We start from the raw sequence: 27,083 nt of genomic DNA, 5'->3' as shown, positions 1-27,083 counted from the left end.
ACCTCCTCCCCCATCACTCCCTAACCCTAAGACCTGCCTCCTCAGCCAACAACTCCGTATCAACACCCTGAAGCCAGTGCGGAAGGGGCTGGTTTCTCCTCACAGAAACAGTCAGCTCTTCCTCTGAGAGTGTTTATCAATCCTTTATCTTCCTGTACTTAAGCAGGAAGCAGTAGTTTGCAAATATGTGCTTGCTATCACAAGGACTCAGACGTCTGGTCCAGTCTCCCGTTGACCTCCTGGGTTGAAGCTCTCTGTCTGACACATGGCACGCCACCCCGGGGCAGGACGGCCTCAGGACATCAGCGGGGACTGCGTTCCAGGGAGAAGGGGGGTGGGGGGAAGGCCCTGAGGCGCCCCGGAGGGCAGCGGCAGCCCACGCAGTGCTGCTGGGAGAGGGAGGCCTAGCAGGAGGACCACAGTTGGGTTTTACTCTGAAATGCTCTTAATAAGGCCCCTGGAGATGACGCAGCTGACTCGTGGTTGACGGTGCCGCTCAGCGGTCTGCAGCTGGAGGGTCCACGAGGCCAGGCTCCCATGGCTGCAGCCCGAACCTGGTCTCAGGGTCGAGACAAGGGGTGGGCGCTGGCCAGCCTGCACTGCAGGGCTGAGGCCGCAAGGCCAGGGCGGAACCGCTCAGGTGGACAGGACGGCCCACCGGCCGCCACAGTGACTTCCCCTCCCCCGCCACTGGAGCCAGGGAGGGAAATGACTGTCCCTGGCCCGGTGCCTGGCCTGGGGGCCAGCGTGAGGCCCATTGTTTGAGGCTGGAGCTGGGGGGCCCGGGGCCTTGGGAAGCCCCCGGCAAGGCCCTTTGTTCCACTTCCTACAGATTCAGAGCCCCGGTGAGGCCCTGGTGAGCAGACGCGGCAGAGGTGGCAGCCCCGTAGGATGAAGGCACTGGCGGCTGTCCTGCTGGCTCTGCTGTGGTGCCGGCAGCAAGGTGCGTGGGACGAGGGGTGGCCCTGCAGCAAGAGGGACCCCCAGTCCAGGCTGCAGACCCTCAGGGTCACCCAGCCCAGGGGCAAGACGTGGCTTGGGGAGGAGGACGGGTAGCACCTGCAGGCTGAGGCCAGAGGGAGGTGGGTTGGCTGTGCTGGGTCCCCACGGGTCCCCAAACCTCCAGCCCCGGCCCCAGCCAGACGCCAGGGCACGGGCGACCCTCCCCACTCAACGCCACCCGGTCTCAGCCTCTCAGGCTTCGGGGTGCCCGCCATCTGGGGGCCGGAGTAGGGGGCTGTGAAGGGCCAGCGCCCAACCCCTAGTGTTGTTGGCAAGGATGCCACCAGGCCGCACGCCAGTCAGGAGGTGGGGCTGGGGCTCGGAGACCCAGGCAGCGACCTCACCACCTTGGGAGGGCCAGGGAGGTCAGAGGGACTGGGAAGGGGGTGCTGGACCGAGGGGAGGGGGCGCGGCACTGGGCCCCAAGCCTGTGTCCTCTGTGCCTGGGTAGTGGAGGTTTACAGGTGTCCCTGCGCGGCCAGGGAGAGGGCGGGCGCAGGAGGACGAGGATGACGACCCGGACGCTGGGCGCGAAGGCTACGACGATGAGGACGAGGAGGAAGAGGAGGCCGGCGTGCCTGCGGGCAGCAGGGGCTCAGGTACCTGCCCACCCCGCCCCAGCATGGGGGCGCTCGGCTCTGTTTCTCAGCACTCGCATGGGTGCCTCGAGGCTGACAGTGAGGAACCCACAGGCAGAGGCCTCCGCTGCGAGGTCCATGCCCTCAAGGTGGGGGAAGGGGGAGGAGGGGCCCCTGGCACTCAGCACACCCTCATTTCTCACCCTGGCAGTGACCCCCAACTGCTGTCCGGAGGAGGGGGCTAGAGAAGGAGCCAGTCCTGGGAGGGGCAGTGGTGCTGGGGCAGAGAGGTTAAATAGGAGTTCACCAAGCAGACAGGGGCACAGCAGAGCCCCAGGGTGGAGAGACCGGCGACTCAAAGGCCCTGGGTGTGGAGTCCAGTTCAGAAGTACACAACTGTCCCGGTGAGGCAGGGCAGCGGGGGGCGAGGCGGGAGATAAGGGGGCCAGTCCTGATGTGGGGGCACAGAGGGCTCCAGCAGGGCAGGGTTTGAGGGGGTCAGCTGAGAGTGGGAGAGGCGGACCGGAATTGGGAAGAGACCTCCAAGGGGAAGAGGCTGGGAAGCGGCAGGCGTGGGTGAGCTGGGGGCGCTCTGGGGGCTGTGCCCCTTGCACAGCTGAGCCCACCCGGCCCCCCAGGGCCGCAGTGCTACACGTGCCAGTCCCTGCACAAGGGGGAGAGCTGCGAGCAGGTGCAGAGCTGCGTGCTCCCCGGGACATGCAAAGCCATCGTCTCCTCCTGGAACACTGGTGAGGGGCCACCCGGGGGTGGTGGGACGGCGTCACCCACGCCTGTGAGGGGCCCCATCCCTGCCGTGTCCCATCCCACCTGACCCGCTCTCTCCCCCCACAGAGTCAGGTCCCCAGACCACCTACTCGGGATGGTGTGCAGACACATGTCAAGCCATCAGCAGGACGGTGGATGGATCTCTGACGACCATATCCTGCTGCCAGTCCAGCCTGTGCAACACCCCACCCTGGCAAGACCCCCAGGGGAGGGGGGCAGGCGGCCCCCAGGGGAGCCCTGCGACTGTGGCCGCCACCGTCCTGCTCAGCCTCCTGGCCAGCCTTCAGGAGATGGGGCTCTGAGTGGGGCGCTCCCTCCTTGCGCCCAGCATGGCCTGCACCCTGGCTGGCCAGCACTCTGTCTGCTGTCTCCTGTCCCCTCCCCCAGACCATGGAGAATAAACTGGAAGCACCTGTGATGACCCTGCGGCACTGGTTCCTCAGCCACAGCAGCCCTTCCTCGGTTTCCCCTTCCAGCATCCTGGCCTCCTCTCCCTGCCTGTGCATGGAGGATGGCCAGCACGTGGGCCTTAAGTCCAGGCCTCAAGAGGCTCACAGGGTGGTTCCACACAACTCCCCGCCCCCAGCAGAGAAAACACTCACTGCATGCCAGCAGGGAGCCCACCCCAATTTGCTCCCCAACTTCTTGCCAAAAAAAAAACCTCCATCCATCCATGAGAGGGGAGGCCCTTGTAGGGAGGAGACTTGGGGAGGAAGATTTCCTTGGCCTACAGGAGGAAAGGCCCCCACCCAGGGCGGCTTGGGGTGAATGGAATTAATGAGGGGCTGGAAGACAAAGAGAAAAGAGAGGGAGGCAGGTGGTGTATGGCTCAGATGGGACTTTGCAGCCAAGCATTCAGCTTGGAGCGGGGACGGGGCGGAGGAGGGGGCAGTCAGGGAGAAGCGAGGGGGCAGGGCAGGAGCCCCACGGCTTCCCCAGCCTTTGCTCCAGCTGGACGGGTGTCGCTGGCTACTGGGCGCTCGGCCTCCGTGACTGGTTCCGGGACGGAGCCAAGTCCCGGAGTGGGAAAGAGAGGGCTGGGCTTCAGTTTCCCCGTCACAGTGGTATGGAACAAGGCACAGAGGGCCCTGGTGCCCACCAGCTGAATTCCCCCTGGGCTGGGAAGCCCAGCCCTCCATCTCGCCTGCCCCGCGTCCCTGCAGGCAGAGCAGCCTCCCACCGTATGTTTCCCCTTTCCTCACCAAGGGAAACCTCTTAGTAAGGAAACGCCACCATCCTGGCACACGACAGTCCACCCGACGGAGACGACACATCTGCCCAGGGTCACGCAGTTGGTGGTGGCAGGTCCGGGACCCAGCCTGGGGCTTCTGGTCAACAGCGGCCGCCTTCCCGGGAGGCCATAGGCCGGTGGACAGCGGAGCCAGGGCACCTGAGCCAGAGGTTGCAAGCAGCTGGATGGCGGCCGAGACCCAGCTGGATCCCCAGGCCGAGTCCAGTCTGAGGTGCCAGTGGACAGTCACAGCCAGGGCCTTGTCACAGGGCTCGGCGCTCAAGGCCAGTCCCTGGAAGGAGAAGCCAGAGGCCCCGGGAGGCTGTGTGGTCAGCCCCTCCTTCCCATCCGGCCCAGAAGCACCTCTGCGCCTTCCCAGGAGGCTGGCGGGGAACACATCCATCCGGATCAGAGGCCCTGCTCCCCATGGCTGCCGAAGCAAATGACCACAAACCACACACATGAGTTATCTTATGGTCCAGAGGTCAGAAGGAGCGGCAGGGCTGTGTCCGCCTTGGAGGCCAGGACAGTCCATTTTGTGTGTCAGCGCGCCTGGACTAAGGGATGCCCGTGCAGCTGGCAAAACGTTATTCCTGATGTTTCCGTGAGGGTGTTTCCAGAACACTCGACATGTGAATGGTGGGCCTGAGAAAGATCACTGCCCCAGGTGAGTGGGCATCACCCAGGCCATCCAAGGCCCAGACGGAACAAAAGGCAGGAAGGACCAGCTCCCTCTTCTGGAGCTGGGATGCCCATCCTCTGCTGCCTGCCAATGTTGGAACTCCTGCCTCTCGGGCCTTTAGGGCTCAGAGGGAACGACACCACCACGCCCCCACTCTCCTCCTTCCAGATAGTGGACTGGGGGCTTCTCGGCCTCCAAGACAGTGTGAACCAATTCCTCTGTGTGTGTCTGTGTCCTGACCTGCTCTGCTAATAAGGACACCAATCAGCGTGGGTTAGGGCTACTCTCATGACCTCACGTACCTTAGTTCAGTTCAGTCACTCAGTCGTGTCTGACTCTTTGTGACCCCATGGACCACAGCACACCAGGCCTCCCTGTCCATCACCAACTCCCGGAGTTCACTCAAACTCATGTCCATTGAGTCGGTGATGCCATCCAGCCATCTCATCCTCTGTCATCCCCTTCTCCTGCTTTCAATCTTTCCCAGCATCAGGGTCTTTTCAAATGAGTCAGTTCTTCACATCAGGTGGCCAAAGTATTGGTGTTTCAGCTTCAGCATCAGTCCTTCCAATGAATATTCAGGACTGATTTCCTTTAGGATGGACTGGTTGGATCTCCTTGCAGTCCAAGGGACTCAAGAGTCTTCTCCAACACCACAGTTCAAAAGAATCAATTCTTCGGCACTCAGCTGTCTTTATAGTCCAACTCTCCCATCCATACATGACTACTGGAAAAACCATAGCTTTGACTAGACAGACCTTTGTTGGCAAAGTAATGTTTCTGCTTTTTTAATATGCTGTCTAGGTTGGTCATAACTTTTCTTCCAAGGAGCAAGTGTCTTTTAATTTCATGGCTGTAGTCACCATCTGCAGTGATTTTGGAGCCCCCCAAAATAAACTCTGTCACTGTTTCCATTGTTTACCCATCTATTTGCCATGAAGAGATGGGATTGGATGCCATGATCTTAGTTTTCTGAATGTTGAATACCTAAATCACCTTTAAAAACCCCCATCTCCAAACACAGGCCCATCCTGAGGTCCTGATGTTAGGACTTCAGCTCATGAATCTCGGGGCACAGTTAAGCCCATCATAAGGGGCTAAGACAGGGCTCTGTTGGGGGCACAGAGCGTGGTTAATATCCTGAATTGAATTTAAAGGAAGTGTTTGCCAGGGTGGTGGAGATGGCGAGGAGGGGCAGGGGCCTGGCTTGGCCCAGGGGGACCTGCAGGCAGACAGGAGCTGGGATGGCTGGAGCTTGGTTCAAAAAGCCAAGACTCGACTTCTGAGCATCAGGCCCCATGTGTGGCCTTCACGTGCATGGCTGGTGGCCAGGCAGGGTCGCCCGCTCCTGCTGGCTCCCTCAGTACTCTGCCCATCTGGTCCTAAGGTTGCCTCTGTTCCCCACAAGCCCCGTAGCAACAGCAGCCAAGCTCAAAGCACCAGGTCCTTCCCACACATCTTCTTCATAAATGCAAACAGGCCTCTGCCGGCCTGCAAACCCCATCCCCTGGGCCTTCTCCACCCCCTCTCCAGCTGCTGCACCAACCCCACTGGAAACCACCCCCTGGGTTCCCCTCAGGTCCTGTGTCCCCACCCAGCCCTGGAGTTGGCAGCAAGCTCAGGGAGAATGCTGTATTCCCTTCTTTGCTGGGCTCACCTGAGTTACCAGCTGGACAAGGGGCTCGGGGGTCCTGTCCCAGCAGGCAGATCCCCCCCTGGTCACCCCACCCCACACCGGTTCCATTCATTTGGTGTTTTTCTCCGGACTTCCTCAGCACAGGAAACAGGTGGCCATGGTCACATTTCCTGTTCTTGTTCTCGACCACGAAAACTGGGTGAGGATGAAGCAGTGACTCCAAAGCAGGACATTCCTGAGGACAGAGATTCCCGGCCATCGGCCTTGGACAGACCGAGCGGCGCCCTCCAGGGACCGCCAGGGTTTGCAGAAGCTGATGGACTCAGGCACTGGTCAGAGGTGGGAGTTGAGCGAGGCTGCTGACTCTGTGGCACCCAGTCCCACCAGGAACTCTCCGGAACAGAGGGGAGTCAGAGCCTGGAAGGCATCTGGCCTGAGAGCAGGGGGGCGGGGACATGGGGATATGGAATGGCATTTCAGTATCAAGAATGCTGACCAGAGCAGAGCAAAACTGCCCTCACCTGTGGGACCAGGGTGGCTCTGGGTTCCCACAGGTGGAGAACTGGGGTGGGGGCTATACTGGAGTAACGTGGGAAAAGAAGCCCCTCGGGGTACCCCCTTACTCAGCTTCATAATCCTCTCAGAAAGAAAGCCAGGATACTTGGTGGAGGTGGAGGCAGGCGGGATCTCAGCCCCACAGAGCGGGTGTCCTGGAGAGGAGCAGTCCTGTGAAGTCCCAACCTCAGGACATCCTGGGCGAGAAACCCTTGAAGAAAGCGGCAGCTGCTGGGACACCCCCAGGGCCAGGCTGTGATCCACCAGCTGCAGACACAGCCCTCCTCCGCCCAGGGTGCACACATACCGAAGGACATGTGGGAATGCCTGGCTTCCCTTGCCCAGCCCTCTCCCCGTCCAGGCTCAGGTAATGCCCAAGGGATTTACCTCCTAGTAGGTCTGTAAGTGCATGAATATCAGGAAAGTTACATAATTGGAAAATGGATATAGTTACCACCCACCGCTTGCCATCAGCCGTAAGCCTGAGGGGGCGGATGTTAGCTTTCCTAAGTAAATTTGTGTGAAGCGTAGTAGAGGAAACACCCACAGTTCAGTAATCTGTGTCTCTAGGAAGAACCATCATAAAAGTTGCCCAACTTCTCCGGTCCAGTGCATGCCCGCAACACTCTGGATTTACCTCCGAGCCACAATAGCTCCAATTTCCTGAACTGCAATTCCTTGGGCTATTCCCAAAGAAACTTGCTTTTGCTGGTAAAAGACCTGGCTACCACTATATTATTGAACATAATATAGTAGCAACAAAGACTGTAGCAACAAAGAGGAAGCAGAGTTGAATTTGGTCTTGAGTATGTTGAGACTGCAGTACTTGAAGCTCCTGCAAGGATAAAGTGTAAGGGACAGATGCACAACAGGAGCCAGAGCCAGAGACACGTAAGAGAAGGCAGCATCTAGGGGCATCAGGGCCAAGTGCCCATTCACTGAATTGCTATAATGAGAGCCCCACCACCTGCCAGGCTACTGGAAGAACACATCAGGAAATAGAGAAAGCAAAGCAGCCCACCCCCAGAAGACTTCATTTTCTGGTGTGGGAAGGGAAGATGAACATAATAAACACAACAGGAAATTCCATAGCCTGTTGGAAAGCTGAAAGTGCTATGGAAAAAAAAAAAAAAGTAGGGAAGGGTGGGTACCAAGAAGTGGAGGAAGAGGCAGAATGCTGTGGTATTACAAAATGTGATCACCAACGGTGCCAGTGGTGTCCGGGACGTGCTCCTAACCAGTGAACTACAGCAGAGGTGATGGGAGGTTAGGTACCACGAGACTTCACCCCAGCAGACTGGGGCCAGAGGCTTTCTGCTGGCCCTGAAGGAGCACAGAGAGGGCCACGTGGCAGGGAACTGTGGGTGATCTGCAAGACCAAAGGTCAGCCTCCCAACAGCCCAGAAGAAGCTGGCCTTCAGTCACACAGCCACCAAGAAAAGAAGGCTGCCAACAGCCACACGAGTGTGGAAGCAGATCCTCACCTCACGCTGAGAACCCTGACTGCGGCCTTCGGAGGCTGAGCAGAGGACCAGCTAAGCCTCGCCTGGACTCCCGTCCCACGGTGATATAACAAACGGTGGATAGAAAAAGTGCTATAACCGTGATAGAGGAAACCGTGGCACAACAAAGGAACCCTGATACAACAAACAGGTACTGTTTTGAGCTGCTAAGCTTGTGATAACCAGAAAACTAACACACCCAGGGTGGTCAGAGGTCAGGGGTCCCCTCTAGGAGGTGAGCTCTCCGCAGGCGGTAAGTGGGAATGAGCCAAGCAGACAGCTGGGGACAAGTGTTCCAGGCAGAGGGAGTGGCCAGTGCGGCTGAACGGAGGCCACAGCAGGCCTGCTGCTTCTGTGGAACTCAAACAGGTGGCGGGGGTGGGGGGCACGAGTGAGGGAGGGGGTGCAGAGGGGAGCGAGGAGGGCTGGGGTGAGTGATGGGGGCAGGAGCGGAAGGGAGGGAGTGCGCAGGTCAGAGGGGCGAGACTGGGTGGGCGGCCGAGGTAAGGGGGCGTGTGCTGCGACGCGAGTGAGTGGGAGGAGCTCGGGTCGGGGGCGGAGTCACCCGTGGCGCACCACCGAGAGGCTGGGGCCTCGCCGCCTAGAACGGCAGCGGAAACGCCGGCCTGGGAGCAGGTTCTTCCTGCGGGTACCGAGTGTGGGCGAGGGGAGATAAACTGAAATGAGGGGAAACCAACTGCAAGGCCCGAGCCCTGAAGGGCGCACCACCGAGAGGCCCGCGACTTCACTTCCTAGAACGGCGCAGGAAGGGGCGGGGCCAGCGGCGGGCCTTTCCGGCCGGCGCAGAGGCGCGGCTGCTCGACTGAGAAGATTCCTGGTGCTCGTTGCTGGCACCTGGGGGTGCGGCTCGCCTTGGTGAGGACGCGTCCCTTCCAGCCCAGGGACCCTGCGAGGAGCGCACCCGCCCCCATCTCCATGCGGGAACTCACTGGGTCCCTCTGGCGTCGTGTGGACTCCCCACCCAGGGCATCGGCCACCGCGCTCTCGGCTCCCTGGTTCCGCGGGGACAAGGGCGAGGTGCGCAAGGACCAACTCCGTGCGAATCGAGGTGAAGGAGACCTCGGCCCTGCACCCGCGGCTGGCGAGGCTGTCAGGGCCCCTCTTCTCGGCTTCGACACCGCTGCGGGCCTTCTGACAGGCCCAGGGCCTGCACACTGCTTGGGTGCATGTTTGCCCTTGGATCTCAAAACCCACTCGTAATCCCATCTCTCACTGAGACCTTGGCTTCTGAGGGCGAATGAGGTTACCAGGGAGTCCTGCTGCAGCTAGATACCCAAAGTTTCATGTTACAGGCGGCCTGGCCCAGAGAGTGAAGGAGCTACACTGAAGTGACAGAGCACGTACCTTTAGGTCAGGGCTGTGGTCTGCTCTGGCAAGGTAGATTGCGTTTCCTGCGTGGCTATAGCAGTTACCAGGCCTACAGATCTGTGAAATGAGAAGACCAAAACAATGACCTCAGATCGGTTCCACTTCTAACAATTATTTTATTGCTTGGTGTGCACAGGACTTAGAGAAGTGAATATGTCCAGTCTCTGCCATTAAGCACCTGTTTGAGTTAGGCCGACATAATGATGATGTAGAATGTTTTGGGAGCAGCAGAATGTGCAGTCTCCAGCCAAGTAATTAGGGATTCCAGAATGAAAAAGGAGGATCCTTGCCCTCAGCTCATCAGGAGACTGCACGTCAGTGACAAGCCACGGATGGAGTGACAAGAACAGTCCTTGGAGCCCAGCCAGCAGATGTCAGGCTCAGTGGGTCCAAGGACCACTCCTCTCCATCGAGTGGGTCAGCATAGAGCCAAGGTGAGTTTACATCTGCCCTGGAGAGCCATGGGCTAGAGGGTTGATGGCACTTTCCTACTGGTCTTGGTTTTCATCTGTTTCCTACTGAAACTAGACCTCAGCTCAAACTGCAGCCTGGCTGACTGGGGCTCTGATCCTCTGCCTTAGTTCTACCTGCCTCCCCAGCAGAGATGCCCCCATATTTGTATGCTTCCCTCAGCCTAGATGACCTTCTGCCATCCTCAGTTCTGGCTCCCACCTAATGCTAAGAACACCCTCCTCCCAGAAGCAACTCCAAGAGAGCCTTCAGAGAGTGACACTGGCCTGAATCTGAGTCAAGTGTACGTAAACATTTTCATTTAGAAGAAACCAGACTCTCAAACTCTTGTCAAGATGGGAAAACTGTCCATTCATTTTATGTGTTGCCTCTGTGCACGGGAGAGTGGATGAAGACTTAGTATCTGCTTTGATTTAAAGGAAATGCAAAGGATTTATCCCTCAAAACATACTTCACTTGAAATGTTACCATCTAGAGCACCACATTTTGGGGTGAGACAGCTTGGCAGAATGTGGACCTCCCAGGAGATCAGGTGACCGCACAGGCCATGGGAGGTCTCTCAAGGGTGACTCAAGGACTCAGAACAGGATCTGCTTTCTTGGGAAAGTGCTTTCTCCTATCTTATGAAGACTTCTTTGGCCTGTGGTTAAAGAGCCTCAAGTTTGTCAAGCTTTATCCTAGAAGTCCATTTGTTAGCACTGAGGGAAGAGACAGGTTAAGGAAGCTCAGAAATAATACAGAAAAGGAATAGGTGAAGCTTCTTAACCAATGAAACATGAGCCATGCTGGTAATGCTTCTATAGGTACCTGGGCCTGATCTGTCACTGGGACTGACTGATTTCTGTTTGAATTTTGTGGTGATATTAGAATGCTTTTAGATGGAATTAGGGACAGAGACTGTCAAATTTTTTAGATAATGCACTCAAGAGCCTAGTGGATGGTTCCCTGGGGCTTTGGCCCTCAGTGGACAGTCAGCTCCAGTTAAGGCCACAAGGAGAATGAAAGCCTGGTAAGGAGACAGGGCATGAGGTCAGGGAGGCTTCTCTGAGAAGAACCCTCAGAGCAGAGCTCTTAGTGAGTGAGGGGCCAGCACCAGTTCTCAGGACCTGTTTGTGGGCAGCCAGGTGCTGAGGCAGGAAGGACTGGGAATGTGTGGTGAACCTAAGGGTGCTTGGGAAGGGGCAGGGCAGCAGTGTGAGGGGAACCACGGGGGATTTGGCAGGGATGTGATGGGATTCACTGGCTGATGGAGGACTCAGGAGGGCCAGGGTGAGGGTGGGAGTGAGTTTTATACAGGTGATGGGCAGTTAGAGGAAGCACAAGCTGGAATCAAGATTGCCAGGAGAAATAGCAATAACCTCATATATGCGGGTGATACCACCCTTATGGCAGAAAGTGAAGAACTAAAGAGCCTCTTGATGAAAGTGAAAGAGGAGAGTGAAAAAGTGGGCTTAAAGCTCAACACTCAGAAAACTAAGTTCATGGCATCTGATCCCATCCCTTCATGGCAAATAGATGGGGAAACAATGGCTGACTTTATTTTGGGGGGCTCCAAAATCACTGCAGATGGTGATTGCAGCCATGAAATTAAAAGACGCTTACTCCTTGGAAGGAAAGTTATGACCAACCTAGAGAGCATATTAAAAAGCAGAGACGTTACTTTGTCAACAAAGGTCCATCTAGTCAAGACTATGGTTTTTCCAGTGGTCATGTATAGATGTGAGAGTTGGACTATAAAGAAAGCTGAGCGCCAAAAATTGATGCTTTTGAACTGTAGTGTTGGAGAAGACTCTTGAGAGTCCCTTGGACTGCAAGGAGATCCAACTAGTCCATCCTAAAGGAGATCAGTCCTGGGTGTTCATTGAAAGGACTGAAACTCCAATACTTCGGCCACCTGATGTGAAGAGCTGACTCATTTGAAAAGACCCTTATGCTGGGAAAGATTGAGGGCAGAAGGAGAAGGGGACAACAGAGGATGAGATGGTTGGATGGCATCACCAACTCAATGGACATGGGTTTGGGTAGACTCCAGCAGTTGGTGATGGACAGGGAGGCCTGGTGTGCTGTGGTTCATGGAGTTGCAAACAGTTAGACACGACTGAGTGACTGAACTGAACTGAACTGATGGGCGATACCTTCTGTGAGAGTCGCACGTGGCTCTCATGGCCTGTAGCTCTAGAAGCACGTAGTCTGGTCCCAAATACAAGAAGTGGAGAAGGAGCAAATAAAGGGCAGGGAAACTCCACAATTGGGGGCCACACAGCAGTTATTGGTCCATGGTGCACATGAATCCTGCTGGATGCAGGTGTGGAGATGCCACCCCTGGCAGAGGAATAAGAATTCTTTGGTTAGGGACTTCCCTGGTGGTCCAGTGGCTACGATGCCACCTTCCCAATGCAGGGGGCCCGGGTTCAGTCCCTGCTTAGGGAGCTAGATCCTGCATGCCACAACTAAGACCTGGCAGAGCCAAAGAAATACATAAAAAATTCCTTGGTGACCAACTAAGTAAATGATGACATTTACCCAGATGAGGAAAACTGGGAAGAGTGAGATTGGGGTGGGGGTGTTCTAGGAAATCAATTCTTTGGTCATGTCCAGCCTGAAACTTACGAGATGTCCGGGTGGCATACACCAGCAAGAAAGGAAGAGGGCCATGTCTGCATGCCTCTGCCACCCTTTCCCTGCCCATCTGTCACTTTGTAACTCAGTTCCTCCCAGACATTCACTTAATCTAACAGTTCATGGTCTTGTTTCTCTCCAGCCTCAGAAGAGTTGCTGGCACTCTTCTGTTCCAGAACTTCAGTTCCAAGCTTGGAAAAATAAAGTCGTTTCTGAAGAAGTGAATTTACAAGGGAATTTGTAGGCTGGAGGATTTTGCCCCTGGCCATTCTCCTTGACCCTTGCCAGCTTCCAGGGGGCCTTCCTCTACCCTGGAAACAAGGATAGAGAAGCCCACAGGCAAGAAAAATAAGACCCGGACCCCAGAGGCAGAAGTGCATGTGCAGAAGGACACTGCCAAGGAAGAGAAGGCATCTGGGAAAGAACAGCCAAACCAGAGCCCCACTTTGGCCCAAAAGCACAGGAAGGAAGCCCGCCTCAGTCCTGAGAATGAGGAGCACATGTTTGAGGCCTTTGATGCTTCATTTAAAGATGACTTTGAAGGAGTTCCCATGTTTACTCCCTTCCAGAGGAAGAAGCCCTACGAATGTAGCGAATGTGGGCGCATCTTTAAGCACAAGACGGATCATGTTCGTCACCAGAGTCCACACTGGAGAGAAGCCCTTCCAGTGTGCCCAGTGCAGGAAGATATTCAGGCACAGCTCTGACGTGACAAAGCACTGGAGGATTCACCCCAGAGAAAAGCCCTTTAAATGTAGTGAGTGTGGCAAAGCCTTTAACTGCAGTTCCAATCTCCTGAAACATCAGAAAACCCATACTGGAGAGAAGCCATACAGATGTAAGGAGTGTGGAAAGACCTTTGCCTATAGCTCATGTCTCATTCGCCATCAGAAACATCACCCACGGAAGAAGCATTGAACGTGGGGAAGCCACCCACCAGACTTGGAACTTTGTGCCTGTGAGAACATCCTAGCAGGCCTGCCTGGGGGTCCTCTTCCTCTGGAGTCTGAGCGGGCTGGGGGGGTCCTGCCCTCACCAGAAGACCCACCCAAACCAGGTCAGCAAACACCCAAGCCATACAGAGAATCTCCAGGTTGAGACATCATGATAACAAGCATGCAAACTGCTGTCCAGAGGGCAGGCTTGGACCTGAGCACAGCCCAGCACCTCCCACTGCCGCCTCGCCTGTGGCACCCTTGCTGGCCTCAGCCCTTCCACCGGCTCCTTTGAAGACTGGTCTGCAGACCCTTTGCCCCCTGTGTCCCGAGTCCATCTCCATGAAGCCTGGCAGGAGGCCCGTGTCCCTGGGCTGGACAGCAGTGCTTCCGCAGTGAGCACTGGGAACCCCACTGTGCCCCCCACCTCGGCTGGCTGTGCCAGCAGTGATGTGCTTTGTCCCGTGCCTTCCCTCCTCTGCTGGAGCACCATTCCTTGACCTTGGCCCCCATCCCCAGGAACTGGACTCCCTGTGTGTCCTCCCGGCTCAACCACCATCCCAGCTGGGCAGCCTGGCTTTCCAGGTGGACCACTCGGGACATTAAATGCTGCCACCATGGGCGCTTCCTGCCCTGGCCATGTCGGCCCCAGGATGTTGATGGCAGCTTGGATCCAGCTTTTGCCTGCATTGCAGCTTTTCAGACACAAGACAGAAGGCCAGCTCTCCATTCAGGTGAGTTCCACTTCTCCCAGCCTGGCTCCCAGTTCTGTCCCACGTCCTGCACATCCATGTGCTTGCCTGCCTTTGGCTTCCCTCCAAGAGTGGTCTGGCTGGGCCTCCGTGCTCTCCTGGCTGCGAGTGTGGCTTGCCCCAGAATTTTGGCACAGTATAAGAGGGAGGAGGGGCCAGAGGGATGAGGGGCCTGTCATCCAGGAAGTAATACGGCTTTTTATCAGTAAAACGATGACACCTACATTTTCAGCTGTTTGGACCCAGAAAACTAATAATGACCCTGGTCTTGGGGCCTCCTCCATCAGAAGACAGGAGAGAGTGCTCCCAGTGCAAACGTCTCTCCAGGTTAAGACTCTTGTTCTTTCTAAAAGCTACAGCATTACAACAGCTCTACCTGCACAAGGCACCTCCATTGCACAGCTCAGTGGGCCCTCCTCCTGTACCAGCAGCCTGGCCCCAGGTGTGACCAGGCATAACCTGGCACTGTGATCCTGCTCACACAGTCCCAGATGTGATGTGGCAGAATTGTTCAAACAGGTGCCGGGAGGCTGGCTTAGGGAAAACACACCTGGGATCCTGGTGGGAAAGACTGCTGTAAAGGATGCTACTGGGACATTTGGCAAACCTTGGGTCTAGACTGTCCACCAGTCGGGGAGGGGGGACATCACGTCCAAGCTCCCTGATTTGATGGCCTGCAGCCATCTCAGACAATGTCTTTGTCATGAAAGATGTCCGCTGTGGTCTTCAGGGCCACAGAACAAGGTCACAGTGTCTGCAGTTTGTTCTCAAAAGGTGAGCAAAGAAGCAATAACAATACCCAGACACTGAGTGAGTGACCACACAGGCTGGCAAACCTTCTCTTAAGGGATGGGTAATAACTGTTCTTGGCTTTGTAGCCATAAGATCTCTGTCACAACTCAGCTTAGCCATGACATGCAACAGCAGTCAGAGCATGGAAACAAACAAGCACGACTCTGTGCCAATAAAGCTTTGTTTTACCAAAGCAGGCGGTGGGCCGGATTTGGCTGATTCTAGATGAAAGGATATGTGACGTGTCCTGGGGGTGTCTGCATCCACTTCAGTTTGGTTTGTTTTTTATTTATTATGGTTTATAATCATGATGAGTATATTGTTTATATATATATATAAAGTATTGTTGTATAACACGTATTAATACCATAGATAGAAATACATTACATGTACTGTAGAAAAATTAGCACTCTCTGTGTTAGTATGTCTCCCATGTTATTACCAATGGGAAACATTTTTTGTGGCTACCTAATGATCTGTTAAACAAAAAGCCGACTTAACCATTTCCTAACATGTAGGCTGTTTCTAGGTTAGGTCACTATATACAATGTGGTAAATATCTTTTCCACATTTAGGGCCAACGATGGGTTGCCAGAAATGGACTGATGGATGGAGATCATGCTGGCAAATACCTTCCTCCAGGTTGTGCCCCAGAAGTGCTCCAGCAGCTCACAGACAGCAGGTGAGTTTTAATGTCTCCAGTTTGTTAGAAGAGAAGAAACACTCTAATCTGATGTCTTTGATTTCCAGAGAGGAGGCAGATGCAAAGAGCATGGTCTGTCGAGCGAGGGTTGCTGACGCACCCTCGTGCCTTGGAGACGTGGGACCTCGGCTGGTCCTCATCTCCTTGTGCCTCCAGTCCCCAGAGGTGACATCGGGGCACTGACGGTGCTCAGCCTGGTCACTGCCTGTGTGTGACCTCAGTGCCACGCTGACCCCCAGTTTAGCCACTGTCAGCTCTAGTCACATGTTAGTGTTCTTAGTGGGGGGACATTGGCCCACAGGCATGAGAGGTGGCCGTGCAAGCAGACAGCCTTCAGTGCCTCTCCCAGGAAAACGAGAGAGACACGAGAAAACAATCACGCAGCCCATCTACAATCAGCCACCGGCTCTTCTGCTGCCTGGTGTTTGGTGCAAACTGATGGTCTCATTTCTCATTTCTTCTGAGTTAACCATTACGACACTACACCGCCTCCAAGCGCTGAACCCCACACCCTTCAGATATCAATCTTTTGATGGTTTTGTTGGCTATTGCTCTTCAAATGAAACTCAAATTCCAGAAAAAGAAAACCTTCTAAGTAACCTGAGTCAAAGAAAAAACCATAATGGAAGTTATAAAATACTTAACCTGAATGATAATGAAAATACAGCTTGCCGGAACCCATGCATCTGTGGTCAGTTAATCTACGACAAAGGAGGAAGACTGTACAATGAAGAAAAGACAGTCTCTTCAGTAAGTGGTGCTGGGAAAACTGGACTGCCACATGGAAATCAATGAAATTAGAACATTCTCTAACACCATACACAAAAATAAACTCAAAATGGATAAAAGACTGAAATGTAAGACCAGATAGTATAAACTCCTTAGAGGAAAACAGGCAGAACACTTTTTCACATAAACTTGCAACAGTATCTTTTTGGATCCACCTCCTAGAGTAATAAAAATAAAAACAAAAATAAACAGATGGAACCTAATCAAACAAAAGTTCTTGCACAACGAAAGGAAACCATAAAACAAAAAGACAAGCTACAGAATAGGAGAAAATATTTGCAAATGATTAAACTGACAAGGAATTAATGTCCAAAATATACCGACAGCTCATGTCGCTCAGTATCAAAAAAGACAACCCAATCAAAAAATGGCAGATCTAAATAGACATTTCTCCAAAGAAGACATACAGATGGCCAACAAACATATGAAAAGAAGCTCAACATCACTAATTATTAGAGAAATGCAAATTAAAACTACAGTGAGGTATCACCTCACACTGGGTCAGAATGGCCATCATCAGAAAGTGCAAATAATAAATGCTGGAGAGGGTGTGAAGCAAAGAGAGCTCTCCTACATTGCTGGTGGAAATGGAAACTGGTGCAGCCACTGTGGAGGACAGTATGCTGCTAAGTCACTTCAGTCGTGTCCGACTCTGTGTGACCCCATAGACGGTAGCCCACCAGGCTCCCCCATCCCTGGGATTCTCCAGGCAAGAACACTGGAGTGGGTTGCCATTTCCTTCTCCAGTGCGTGAAAGTGAAAAGTGAAAGTGAAGTCGCTCAGTCGTGTCCGACTCTTCAAGACCCCATGGACGGCAGCCTACCAGGCTCCTCTGCCCATGGGATTTTCCAGGCAAGAGTACTGGAATGGGGTGCCATTGCCTTCTCCGGGAGGACAGTATGGAGGTTCCTTAAAAAATTCAAATTAGAGATACCATATGATCCAGCAATCCCACTCCTGGGCATATATCTGGAGAAAACCATAATTCACTGAGCAGAGGAGTGGATAAGAAGCTGTGGCCCATTCACACAACAAAATACCATCCATCCATAGAAGGAGCTGAGCACCGCCCCCCGCTACAACATGGGTGAGATCCAGAAGCATTATGTTTAGTGTAGGGGCCAGGCACGGAAGGACAAACACTGTATGATTCCACTTATATGAGTTCCACTTCACTATGTGTATTCATATAAATGAATTGCCCTGGAGCGGGCACATGCATAGGAAGTGGAGTAGCAGTCACCAGGTTGGAGGAGGACCCTGAGGGTTTGGCAGGAACAGCTTCTGTGAGGTGGTGACACGTTCACAACACTGGGAATATTTAATGCCACTGAATTACTTACAATTGGTTAAAATAATAAATATTATGTACTTTTTTACCACAACAAAAAAAGTCTGTTGAATTTGATAGGCTAATAACAAGATGCAGCTTTCTAAAGCTGTCATCCATTTTAGCAACAAAAATGGCATTTTCTGGCAAGTGGAAGATGTGCTGACCCACTGACCCGGAAACATCACTTGCTGACACGCCGTAGCGGAACTCTGGGACACGGGCTAGAGAGACACCTACGGCAGTACTTACACTGAAGCGGGTAGACGTGCATCAGCGTCTGCGGGTCTCAGACACAGCACTGCGCAAAGACAGGAGAACACGCAGTGTGATTTCAGTCACTAGCTTGTGCAAAGCCAAGAAAACAGCATGTCGTTTGGACGTGCACATGGGGAGAAACAAGAGTCGCTCCCCAGCCACAGGGCTCGGTGTTTGGTGGCCTCTGCTTCCTGGGGTGGGTGGAAGCCGGGCAGGGTGTGGTCCACCCCCATAATTTCATCATAGCACATACACCCTAAGAAACAGTCATTTGTTTCCTCGCAATCCTGTTGCCAACCAGGGTGGGGTCCCCCGCGCTCCAGAGCAGCGTGGTCCTGTGACACCTTCCAAAGCTGAAACGGCAGAAAGCAAAGAGGCAGTTACCTCGTTAGAACACATCTCACTCAGAGTGCACGAGACAAATCAAGATGACGCCCCCAGACATGGTTAGCAGCCCTGGCACCTTACTGCTGAGCCTGGGTCCAAAGGAAGGAGCTTGGCGCGCCCGCTCTTAGCTGCCTTGGGAGCAGCTGCTGTAGAACAAAGGCTGAGCAAGCTTTTTTTTCACTTTTTGCCTTTATTTTATCAAAGCTAAAATCCTCTGGGTTTGTTGCAAACCAGGTACCAAAAAGCAAAGTGATGTAAAGCAAACTTTCAAAAAGCAGCGGGGACCTCTTTGCCTGGGAACAGAGCTGGGCCATGTCATCGCTTGATGCCTGCCCCACAGACCCTGTGATCGCTCCATCAGGGACCGGTTCTGACGTGCTCATCTGTCCTCCCCTCTGGGTCCTACCCACTTTGCCTTGTTAGAGCAGAGGTCCTCACGAGGGGTGATTTTGCCCTCAGAAGGGGATGCTGGCAATACCTGGGGACACTTTGGTTGTCACAGGCAAGGGGAGGAGTTCTGGCGGTTGGTGGGTGGGAGGCAGGGAAGCTGCTCAGAGCCCAGGATGCTGAGCGTGGGGACCCTCAACTCAGGAAGGGCTGAAGAGTCTCGAGGCCAGAGACAGAAAGTAAGAGCTGTCTGCTGGAGGTGTCAGAAGCTGGAGATCTGGAAGAGAGGCAGCCTTCAGCAGAAGCTTGTGCACTTGAGTGCAGAGAAGCCGATTCAGGCTGAGAGGCTGGCAGGGCCCAGGCGCCCCAGACCGTGGGGCAGAGGTGGGCAGGAAAATGGTGACTGGCTGAGAGTAATTAGATCCCCTCAGGTCTCCCCAGCCTTGTAGGAAACAGAAGCCTGCCTCCATCCCTCTGAAACAACGAGCAGGACAGAATGAAGAAGAGGACGGGTGAAAGTCCAGCCCACGGCCACTTCTGTCCACCATCAGGGAGGACACACTCGAGGGTGGTGTGCACACTCATCACCAGCCCCCCTTCCCCAGCCATCTCCCCATCTCTGGAAGCAGCCACCAGCCACACTCTAGCCAGAACCCCAAGGTGTCCTCACGCCCACATCCCAACCAGCAGCAGGTACGGTCAGTTCTGTCCCCCACACGCCCTCCCCCAGCCTCTCTCCACCTTGCCCATCTCTTCCTTCTCTCCTGCCTCCCCACTGCCCTGAACTGATCTTAAAGGCACTCTTCACTCCCTGCTCAAGACGGTTTGCTGGCTCCTGGTACAAGGAGAATGAAATCCAGGCTCCAAATTGACTTTAAGACCACTGTCCAGCTTGTTTTGGAGGCAGGGACCTGTCCTGTTCCACACTGTACCCCTGAGCCTGTGTCTCAGGACCTGGTACCAGGTCAGGCAGAGGAGGGCAGGGGGTAACCTTCCAGAACCTACAGGGCTGGGACTCACCTCGAGTCTGGGGCAGGAATCAGCTGCTCAGGCACCTTTTCTCCAGCTCCAAGTGTGCTTCAGCCTCTTTCTCAGTTCTCATCCTAGTCTCACCACCCACCAAGAAAGGTCCCTCCCCACACACTTGGTCCTTCACATGTCCCTGGTTATCCGGTTTCCCTGCTGCCATGGCAGCTACCTGGGACCAGATGTCCCCTCCTCCCTGATGAGATCCTCAGGCCTGGGGCTGTGGCTCCTCTCTTGCTGTCTTCTGTCCTGTACCTGCCCAGACTCAGAAGTAGTCATGGGGAAGTAATTCCGCTGGACATCCATCCCTGGTGGATAGGTTCCTGGAATCCTCCTCCAGCTGTTGCTTTTCCCAACGAGAGAGAGTGAGTCCACTTCTCTTTCTGGTTGTAAGATCTGGGCTGAGAAAGAGACTTAGTGAACATCAGGAAATTCAGGAAGAATTCCATGAAAAGGTTGTGGGAAAATTTGTAACACTCCTCAGGACCTAAAGTTTGGGAACACACTTCAATGGCAGGGTAGTTTAGGGGGCATTTGAGACACCCCAAAAAGAGAGGAGGACTGTCTTCAGCAAGTTCCCTAGCAAATGATGGCCGTCCATGCTAGGGAAGGAGATTCCCCCGAGGATGCTTTGGGTGGAACTTTTCTTCTTGCGGAGGGGAGCACTCCAGTGGCTGTAAGAACTGTGCTTGTAGAATATGTGTGAGCCATCCCTGCCAGGCGCGCGCTGCTCTGGAAGCGTGTGCAACCGGGGACCGAGAGCTCAGCAGACGAACCTGGGGCGACTGACCTCGACAGGCTGCGGGATCCTGTGATCAAAGGCCACAGATACTTGTGGGGCAGGTCCACCGGCCTCCGGCCGGCGCCGCACGGGTTAAGGAACTCCCCGCCCCCCGCGGCGCCCCGCCCACCGCCCCGCGAGGTCACCGAGGCAGTGGTCCTCCCAGCACCCAGAGCGTCCCGGAAGTGCGCGCGGCCGGGCGGGGCGGGACGCGGGTGCACTTCCGGCCGGCGCCGGGGCGGCCGCCTCCCGCTCGGAAGGTGAGTGGGTACCGGGCAGAGGTGGTGCAGGCTGCCGAGGCGCCTAGCCCCACTCGCGCTCGCGCGTCGTCCCCGCGAGCTGGGCCCGGCCCCTGCAGCCGCCACGACCTTGGCCTCGACCGGGGCTGGGGGCGCGGGTGGGGGCCGCAGCGGGCACACTGTCCCCGAACTGTCGCGGGTGCCCGTTTGCGGGGCGCCTCCCCACCCTCCCGGAACCCCAGGGACAGGAGCTGTGGCAACCACATTCTGCAGACGGGAAGGAGGCTCAGAGCCGCCTCTGGCCCGAGGTCGGTGGCAGGACGCAGCCCGGGCTGCCTGCTCTCTGCTGCCAGGCGCGCGGAGTTCGGGCCCTTTCCCGCGGGGCACAGGCTCCAAGCTGGGGAAGAGGGAGTAGACAGGGTTCGTCCCCGGGCCAGTGCCGTTTGTGTCCCCTCCGCCTTCAGCCTGTCACAGCAGCGTGGAGGTGGAGGGTTTGCGTCCATGTGTGACTGCCACCTCCCCTCAGACAGCCAGGATAGGGGTGGCCGTGCATTTGCCCGGCTAAGTCCCCCGGATATTAACTAAGTGATTTGATGGGTCTTAGCGGGGGTGAGAACCTGCACCCAGGTTCAGGACTGCAGCCCCACGTGTGGCAGTTTACCTAGCTGCCGGTGACCCTTGCCATCATTAGGGGCTGAGGTCTGGTGGGGGCTGACCCCGAGGAGCCCTGTGGCGGCTTCCTCCCCCACTCCTTGAAGCAGGTACCGTCTGCACCATTCCTGGATGTACGTTAACTTTGGCTTTTCCCCTGCCCCTTTTGCACCCCCAAATAAGACCTTCTACTTCATTAAAGTGTGAAAGAAAAACTCTCCCCTTGGTCGAAGCTGTTGTTGCAAACCAGATTAAAGGAGGGTGTTTTTGCCCGAGAGGAGACTGAGAGCACCGGGGTGTGCTGGGGCCAGGTCTGCAGCCTCTGAGGGCTCTGTGGAGGGTTTTCCTCTCTGGAAGAGTCTCCTGGAGAGTTAACCTGGAATGTTCATGCTCCAGCAGGCAGGGTTCAGTTTTTGTCTTCCCCAGAGCCAGCGGCCCCTAGCCGTGACAGGTTTTTCTGGAAGAACAGCCTGCTTCTCTCGCTGGGCAAGGCTTTGCGTTGGGAAAACATTCTGTTCTTGTAGGTGTGCTGGTGCTGTGCGCCTGGTGGAACTAACAGTTCCAGCACTCTGGGCCCCACAGTTTGCCTCTTGGAATTCCTTACCCAGGGAGGGAGGCTCCGCCTGTGGCTGATGGCCACCCCCTACCCCCGGCACATCCCTCTGACCCCTTCATCCTGCCATGGTTTTCATTTTCCCAGGTCCCCGGTGTGCACTCCTTCAGCAGGCCTTGGGGGAAGATGGCGGCCCTGGGGGACGGTCAGGAGCCCCCTCATGTCCTGTCCCCGGTCAGTTTCGAGTCACCCGGGACACCTGGAGCCCACCACCATGAAGCCCAACTTCACCTCCACCTCCACGGTCATCAACATGGTACTTGCCTCCCTGCACCATCACTGCGGGCAGGCAGCTTGCTGGGCACTGGGGCTCCTGCACCCTGGTACCTGGGTTGGGACTTGGGCAGTGGTGGTTGAGCTTTGGGCTGAGCTGTGTGAGCAGTAGCTCCCTAGGGGACAGTCCCCTGGACTGTGTTTGTTTAGGGCATCAGGGCTGCAGAAAAAGCAGCCTTGATGGCCAGGCCTGTGTGACAGAAGCAAGTCACTTTGTCTCTCTCTCCCAGCCATTGCTCCCATGCCAGGGAAATAGTGTCTAGAGATCTGGGCAAGCTGGTTTGGGTGGGGACCCCTGTGCGGATGGAGCCACCAACCTTGCTGCAGCCCCCAGCAGGATCTGGGGGTGTCCAGGTGTGGAAATAGCCAACAGCTGGTTGGGGAGGACGCCCCACCCCTGTGGCGTGTGGTGCCCCGGGGCCCTGCTCACACTCAGTCATCAGAGTCCAGGGCTTCCTTCCGTGCCCCACGTTCCACAGGAGGCCTGGCCTCACACCTCTCGCAGTGGAGGACACAGATGCTGGTGGCAGCTGGATGGGAGCCCAGATGTGTCCCATCACTCTCAGGGCAAGTCTGAGCCTGTGCCACTGTCCTGCAGAGCTGGCACTGTGCCCAGGGCCCACTCTGTGCCCAGGGTTCTCACTCTTGGCAGGTCCTGGCATTATAGCAGGTGATGTTATGGCAGCTGAGAAGGGCTGAGCAGCGGCTGGGCTGGGTGCCGGCTGTGCGCTTAGGGCTCTGTGTGGGGACAGAGGAGGCCGGGGGTGGGCACTGAGCACACGGGGACAGTGAGGCCCACGGAGGTCATGGGGGCAGCCTGACGTCGCACACAGCTGAGATAGCGGGCCAGTCGAGGACAAGCAGGAACTCCCAGCGTGCCCTGTGATGGGCCAGGCTAGGGCGTGTGCAGTGGGTGTGGAGCTTGGCGCTGCCCTCAAGGAGCCCAGACCCTGCCCCCTGGGCACACAGTGGTTTCAGGGCCCCCACGCTGCCCCTGGGGGCCTGCACTTCACCTCCAGCTCCTCATGTCACCCTCACACCAGCCTGGCGAGTAGGACCTCCTGTCGACACATCTCTGATGGGGACCTGGAAGCCCAGACCTGAGCCAGTGGAGACCAGCAGAATCCAGACCCCACAGCCTGGCTGAAGCGCTTGCCCTCGACGCCCCTGTGGGCCCAGCGCGCCACGGCTCCTCCCTGGGGCGGCAGACCAGCAGGACACAGGACTCGGGAGGGGCTGCCCTGAAGATAAGAAGGCTGGTCCCCAAGCCCCTGCAGAGCAGGGCTGCCCCTGACTTGATCTCGCCCAGCCATGGGCAGCACGGGCCCAGAGGCTGGTCTTGGGTGCTCTGAGCCATGTCCAGGTGCCCTGAGGTGCCTGAGGGTTGCCCGATAGGAGGGAGTGGGGCTTCACCCCTCCCCACTGCATCCAGGCTGTTTTCCAGGGCAGAGAGAACCCCTCAGACTTGTGAGCCTTTCCTCTGCTGCTGAGGCTTCACTCTTCAGGGGTCCACAGAGGCCTCTGCAGGAAAGCCCCAGCATCTCAGGAACCTGCCCAGGGCCCTCCAGCCAGCGAGGCCAGGACTTCTGGAGCCCCAGCCTCCTGATTCCCGGGTCCAAGTTGGTGAGATGGGCCAGAAAGAGAGTTCGGGAGATCCACCCTGGCAGGCCTGGGGTCCCTCAGACACAGCCAGGCCTGAGCCCAGTGACCCACCCCCCCACCTCAAGGACCATTTCTGAACCTGCAGCTGAGCAGAGTGCTGGACACCAGGCAGGACCAGAGGGTGTCCTTAGAAGGGGAGCCCTGGTCAACTCGAGGGGGCAGGGAGCAGCATGGGCCGAGGGGACGGGGCCTGGTCCCTGGCAGGGATGCTGGGTTGGGGGTGCAGGTGTGGGGCAGGGCTCAGCCCCTCTTCACTTGCAGCTCCCAGAGACTAAAGCGGAACCGCGCTGCACTGGGCTGGGTGGCGGGCCTGGCGCAGCCCCTCAGGGACTAGTGCCCTGCAGATGGGGGGCTGGACCCCTGGGGTCCGCAGGCTGGAGGAGGAAGGGGCCCCTGGCCAGGAGGCAGTCTTCCCAGAGGTGCTCCTGGCTGGCGCCTGAGACTGAATTCTAGGTACCCAGTGGCCAACCACCTCCCCCCCCCCGCCCCCCGCCCCCGACTGCTCCTCTCCTGCAAGTGTGTCCAGGCCCAACAACACACTTCTGGGCTGTTTTACGCAGAAAACTTTGAGCCAAAAAATCACCCACTGCCTTCCCCCTGGAGCACCGGCCACATCAGCACACTGTTCACTTGAGCCTCAGGCCTGGGGCCCTGGCCAGGGTCAACCAGGCCTGTCCCTGTTGCTAGTTGAGGGTAGCCTGTCTTCAGGCCAAGCTGTAAGCCTTCCATCACAACCACCCTGGAGGTGCCCAGCATAGGGGGACACAGCACTGAGCTCTGAGAGGCCGTGTCAGGATGTGGCCGTATGAGCAGGCTGTCCACCTAGCAGGCCGGGCCTGGCCAGCCCTGGACTTCACGTGGTTGAGTGACAGCGGGTGAAGGTTGAGTGACAGCAGCCCAGAGCAGCCAGCGCTCCAGGCCCAGCCCCTGCCTCCCCACTGCAGGGCAGCCATGTGGTGTCTCGGGCCCCTCACACACCCGTCTCTTGAACACTCCAACCCTTTGTGGCTCTCAGGAGCCTCCAGAGGAGGGGGAAATGAGCCCCAGCCCCCTGTGACCCCCAGGCTTCCCCAGCAGCAGCCCTGAGGTGCCCTCCCAGCCCCCACAGGAGCCGTCAGACCTGGACTTCCAAGAGGTGGCAGAGGTCCAGATCTGCAGAGACACCTGCTGGTCAGGTGAGTGAGCAGGCCGAACCAGGGCCCTGCCCGCAACACAGCTATCTGCAGCTGCTGCCCACCAGGCTCCTGGCTATGCCCACCACACAGCCAGGCCCCCAGGCCCTTCTTGTCCCTGGCTCGGAGCGCGCTTCCGTGCCCCACAGCCCGTCCCCACTGATGCCCATCCTGTTGCCTCCGCTGTCTTGACTGTGAGTGCTGCCCAGGCCCCTGTAGCCCCAGCCTGTCCAGGTAGTGTCTGCCCCAGCACCACTGGCACCCCAGGCCGGCACTTGGGGAGTTGTCCTGGCCCCCCTTTGCCCAGTGTACTTCCCCCCACCTCCTCTAGCCCCCTAAATCAAGCTCTGGCCACATCCCCTTCTCCCCAAGGCCTGGATCTGGCTTCACCCATCCAGGCGCTTAGCACCTCATTTCTCTGCTGCCCCACCCTACCCCACCTCTCCCCCAGAGAAGCCCTTGTGGTGTCTCCCCGGGGTCCCTGAAGCAGCTCGGGCCGCAGGGGCCTGGACAGGCGCCTCCTCGGAGAGGACGTGGCAGGCGCTGGCATCCCGGACCAGCAGCTTCGGGAGCAGGGGCTTTTCTGCTTGGCTCCGAGTTTGAACCTCCTGTCCGCCCCGCCCCCGAGCAACCCACGACGTCCCGTCCGCTCCCACCCTGGCGCAGGCACCCGGCATGGGACCGGGTCCAGTGAAGGACGGCCTCTGAGAGCCCTCCGCCTCTCGTTTCAGGTTCTGAGTCGGAGCCGGAGCAGGCCCCGTCGTCTCCCAGCCCGCACGGTCCTGAAGACGAGGTGCACCAGGCCGGAGGCGTGCTGAGGACCCTGCTGAGGAGCCTTCCCCGCAGACCCGGGGGTGGGGACCGCTTTGGGCAGGAGCCCAGCCTGGAGCGGTCAGCAGGCCAGACACCGAGGGCTGGGCCCCGTTCCCAGAAGAGAGACACCTGGCTCGGGTCGCAGGGGGCCTCCGGGACGGAGGGCAGCCCGGGACGCACGGCCGAGCTGGCGGGCGGCCTGAGCCGGGGCTCGGGACTCGGGACCCAGCAGGGCGGCCCACGGGGCGGGAAGCCGCACAGGTGCGAGGCCTGCGGCAAGAGCTTCAAGTACAACTCGCTCCTGCTGAAGCACCAGCGCATCCACACGGGCGAGAAGCCCTATGCCTGCCACGAGTGCGACAAGCGCTTCCGCGGCTGGTCGGGCTTCATCCAACACCACCGCATCCACACGGGCGAGAAGCCCTACGAGTGCGGCCAGTGCGGCCGCGCCTTCAGCCACAGCTCGCACTTCACACAGCACCTGCGCGTCCACAACGGGGAGAAGCCGTACGAGTGCGGCGAGTGCGGCCAGGCCTTCAGCCAGAGCTCCAACCTGGTGCGGCACCAGCGGCTGCACACGGGCGAGAAGCCGTATGCCTGCAGCCAGTGCGGCAAGGCCTTCATCTGGAGCTCGGTACTCATCGAGCACCAGCGCATCCACACGGGTGAGAAACCCTATGAGTGCCCCGACTGTGGCAAGGCCTTCCGCGGCCGCTCGCACTTCTTCCGGCACCTGCGGACCCACACGGGCGAGAAGCCCTTCGCCTGTGGCGCCTGCGGCAAGGCCTTCGGCCAGAGTTCCCAGCTCATCCAGCACCAGAGGGTCCACTACCGGGAGTAGAGAGCGCTGGGGACAGGCGGCATTCTCGTGAAGGGCTCCTGCCTGCGCGCCCTCCTGGTTGGCACAGCCAGCATCACATGCCCTGTTCTGAATAAATTCTTTGTACTTGATGGAGATGAGAGGAGGCCCAGGAGCTGACTTTATCACCATCTTGGGCTCTGCGCAGGGTGTGGTGCAGATTGCATGTGCATGTGGGTCAGTAAATAACAAAAATGGACCTAAACCTGG

At 57.0% G+C, this 27,083-nt stretch overlaps 3 protein-coding genes across 4 annotated transcripts; all 3 read left to right on the top strand.

Annotated features, from left to right (window-relative positions):
* The first annotated feature begins 317 nt into the window (after nt 1-317).
* On the top strand, nt 318-2,787 carry GPIHBP1 (glycosylphosphatidylinositol anchored high density lipoprotein binding protein 1). Of its 2 annotated transcripts, none has more exons than XM_061438302.1 (5): nt 318-421; nt 833-943; nt 1,485-1,601; nt 2,219-2,329; nt 2,433-2,787. In XM_061438302.1, exons 2-5 carry the CDS (start codon nt 892-894, stop codon nt 2,666-2,668), a joined length of 516 nt encoding a protein of 171 aa, XP_061294286.1. In that variant the 5' UTR covers nt 318-421; nt 833-891; the 3' UTR covers nt 2,669-2,787. The 2 variants fall into 2 exon arrangements, with proteins under 2 accessions (XP_061294286.1, XP_061294287.1); XM_061438303.1 differs by lacking the exon at nt 318-421 and adding an exon at nt 434-517.
* Nucleotides 2,788-12,732: 9,945 nt separating this feature from the next.
* Nucleotides 12,733-16,714, top strand: ZFP41 (ZFP41 zinc finger protein; the record flags this gene model as incomplete). The annotated part of the gene is given in 3 exon segments (XM_061439544.1): nt 12,733-13,088; nt 13,090-15,206; nt 15,506-16,714. Coding segments are annotated over 2 exon segments (636 nt in total), but the record flags the coding sequence as incomplete, so codon positions are not given.
* Nucleotides 16,715-20,752: 4,038 nt separating this feature from the next.
* GLI4 (GLI family zinc finger 4) lies at nt 20,753-27,083 on the top strand. Its single transcript, XM_061438264.1, has 4 exons — nt 20,753-20,851; nt 22,182-22,350; nt 25,094-25,204; nt 25,933-27,083. Exons 2-4 carry the CDS (start codon nt 22,221-22,223, stop codon nt 26,853-26,855), a joined length of 1,164 nt encoding a protein of 387 aa, XP_061294248.1. The 5' UTR covers nt 20,753-20,851; nt 22,182-22,220; the 3' UTR covers nt 26,856-27,083.

This window comes from Bos javanicus, chromosome 14 (genome assembly GCF_032452875.1).
Source record: "Bos javanicus breed banteng chromosome 14, ARS-OSU_banteng_1.0, whole genome shotgun sequence".
NCBI classification, from domain to species: Eukaryota; Metazoa; Chordata; class Mammalia; order Artiodactyla; family Bovidae; genus Bos; species Bos javanicus.
The sequence above is the reverse complement of the archived record's forward strand: the minus strand, read 5'-3'. Positions and strand labels throughout refer to the sequence as shown.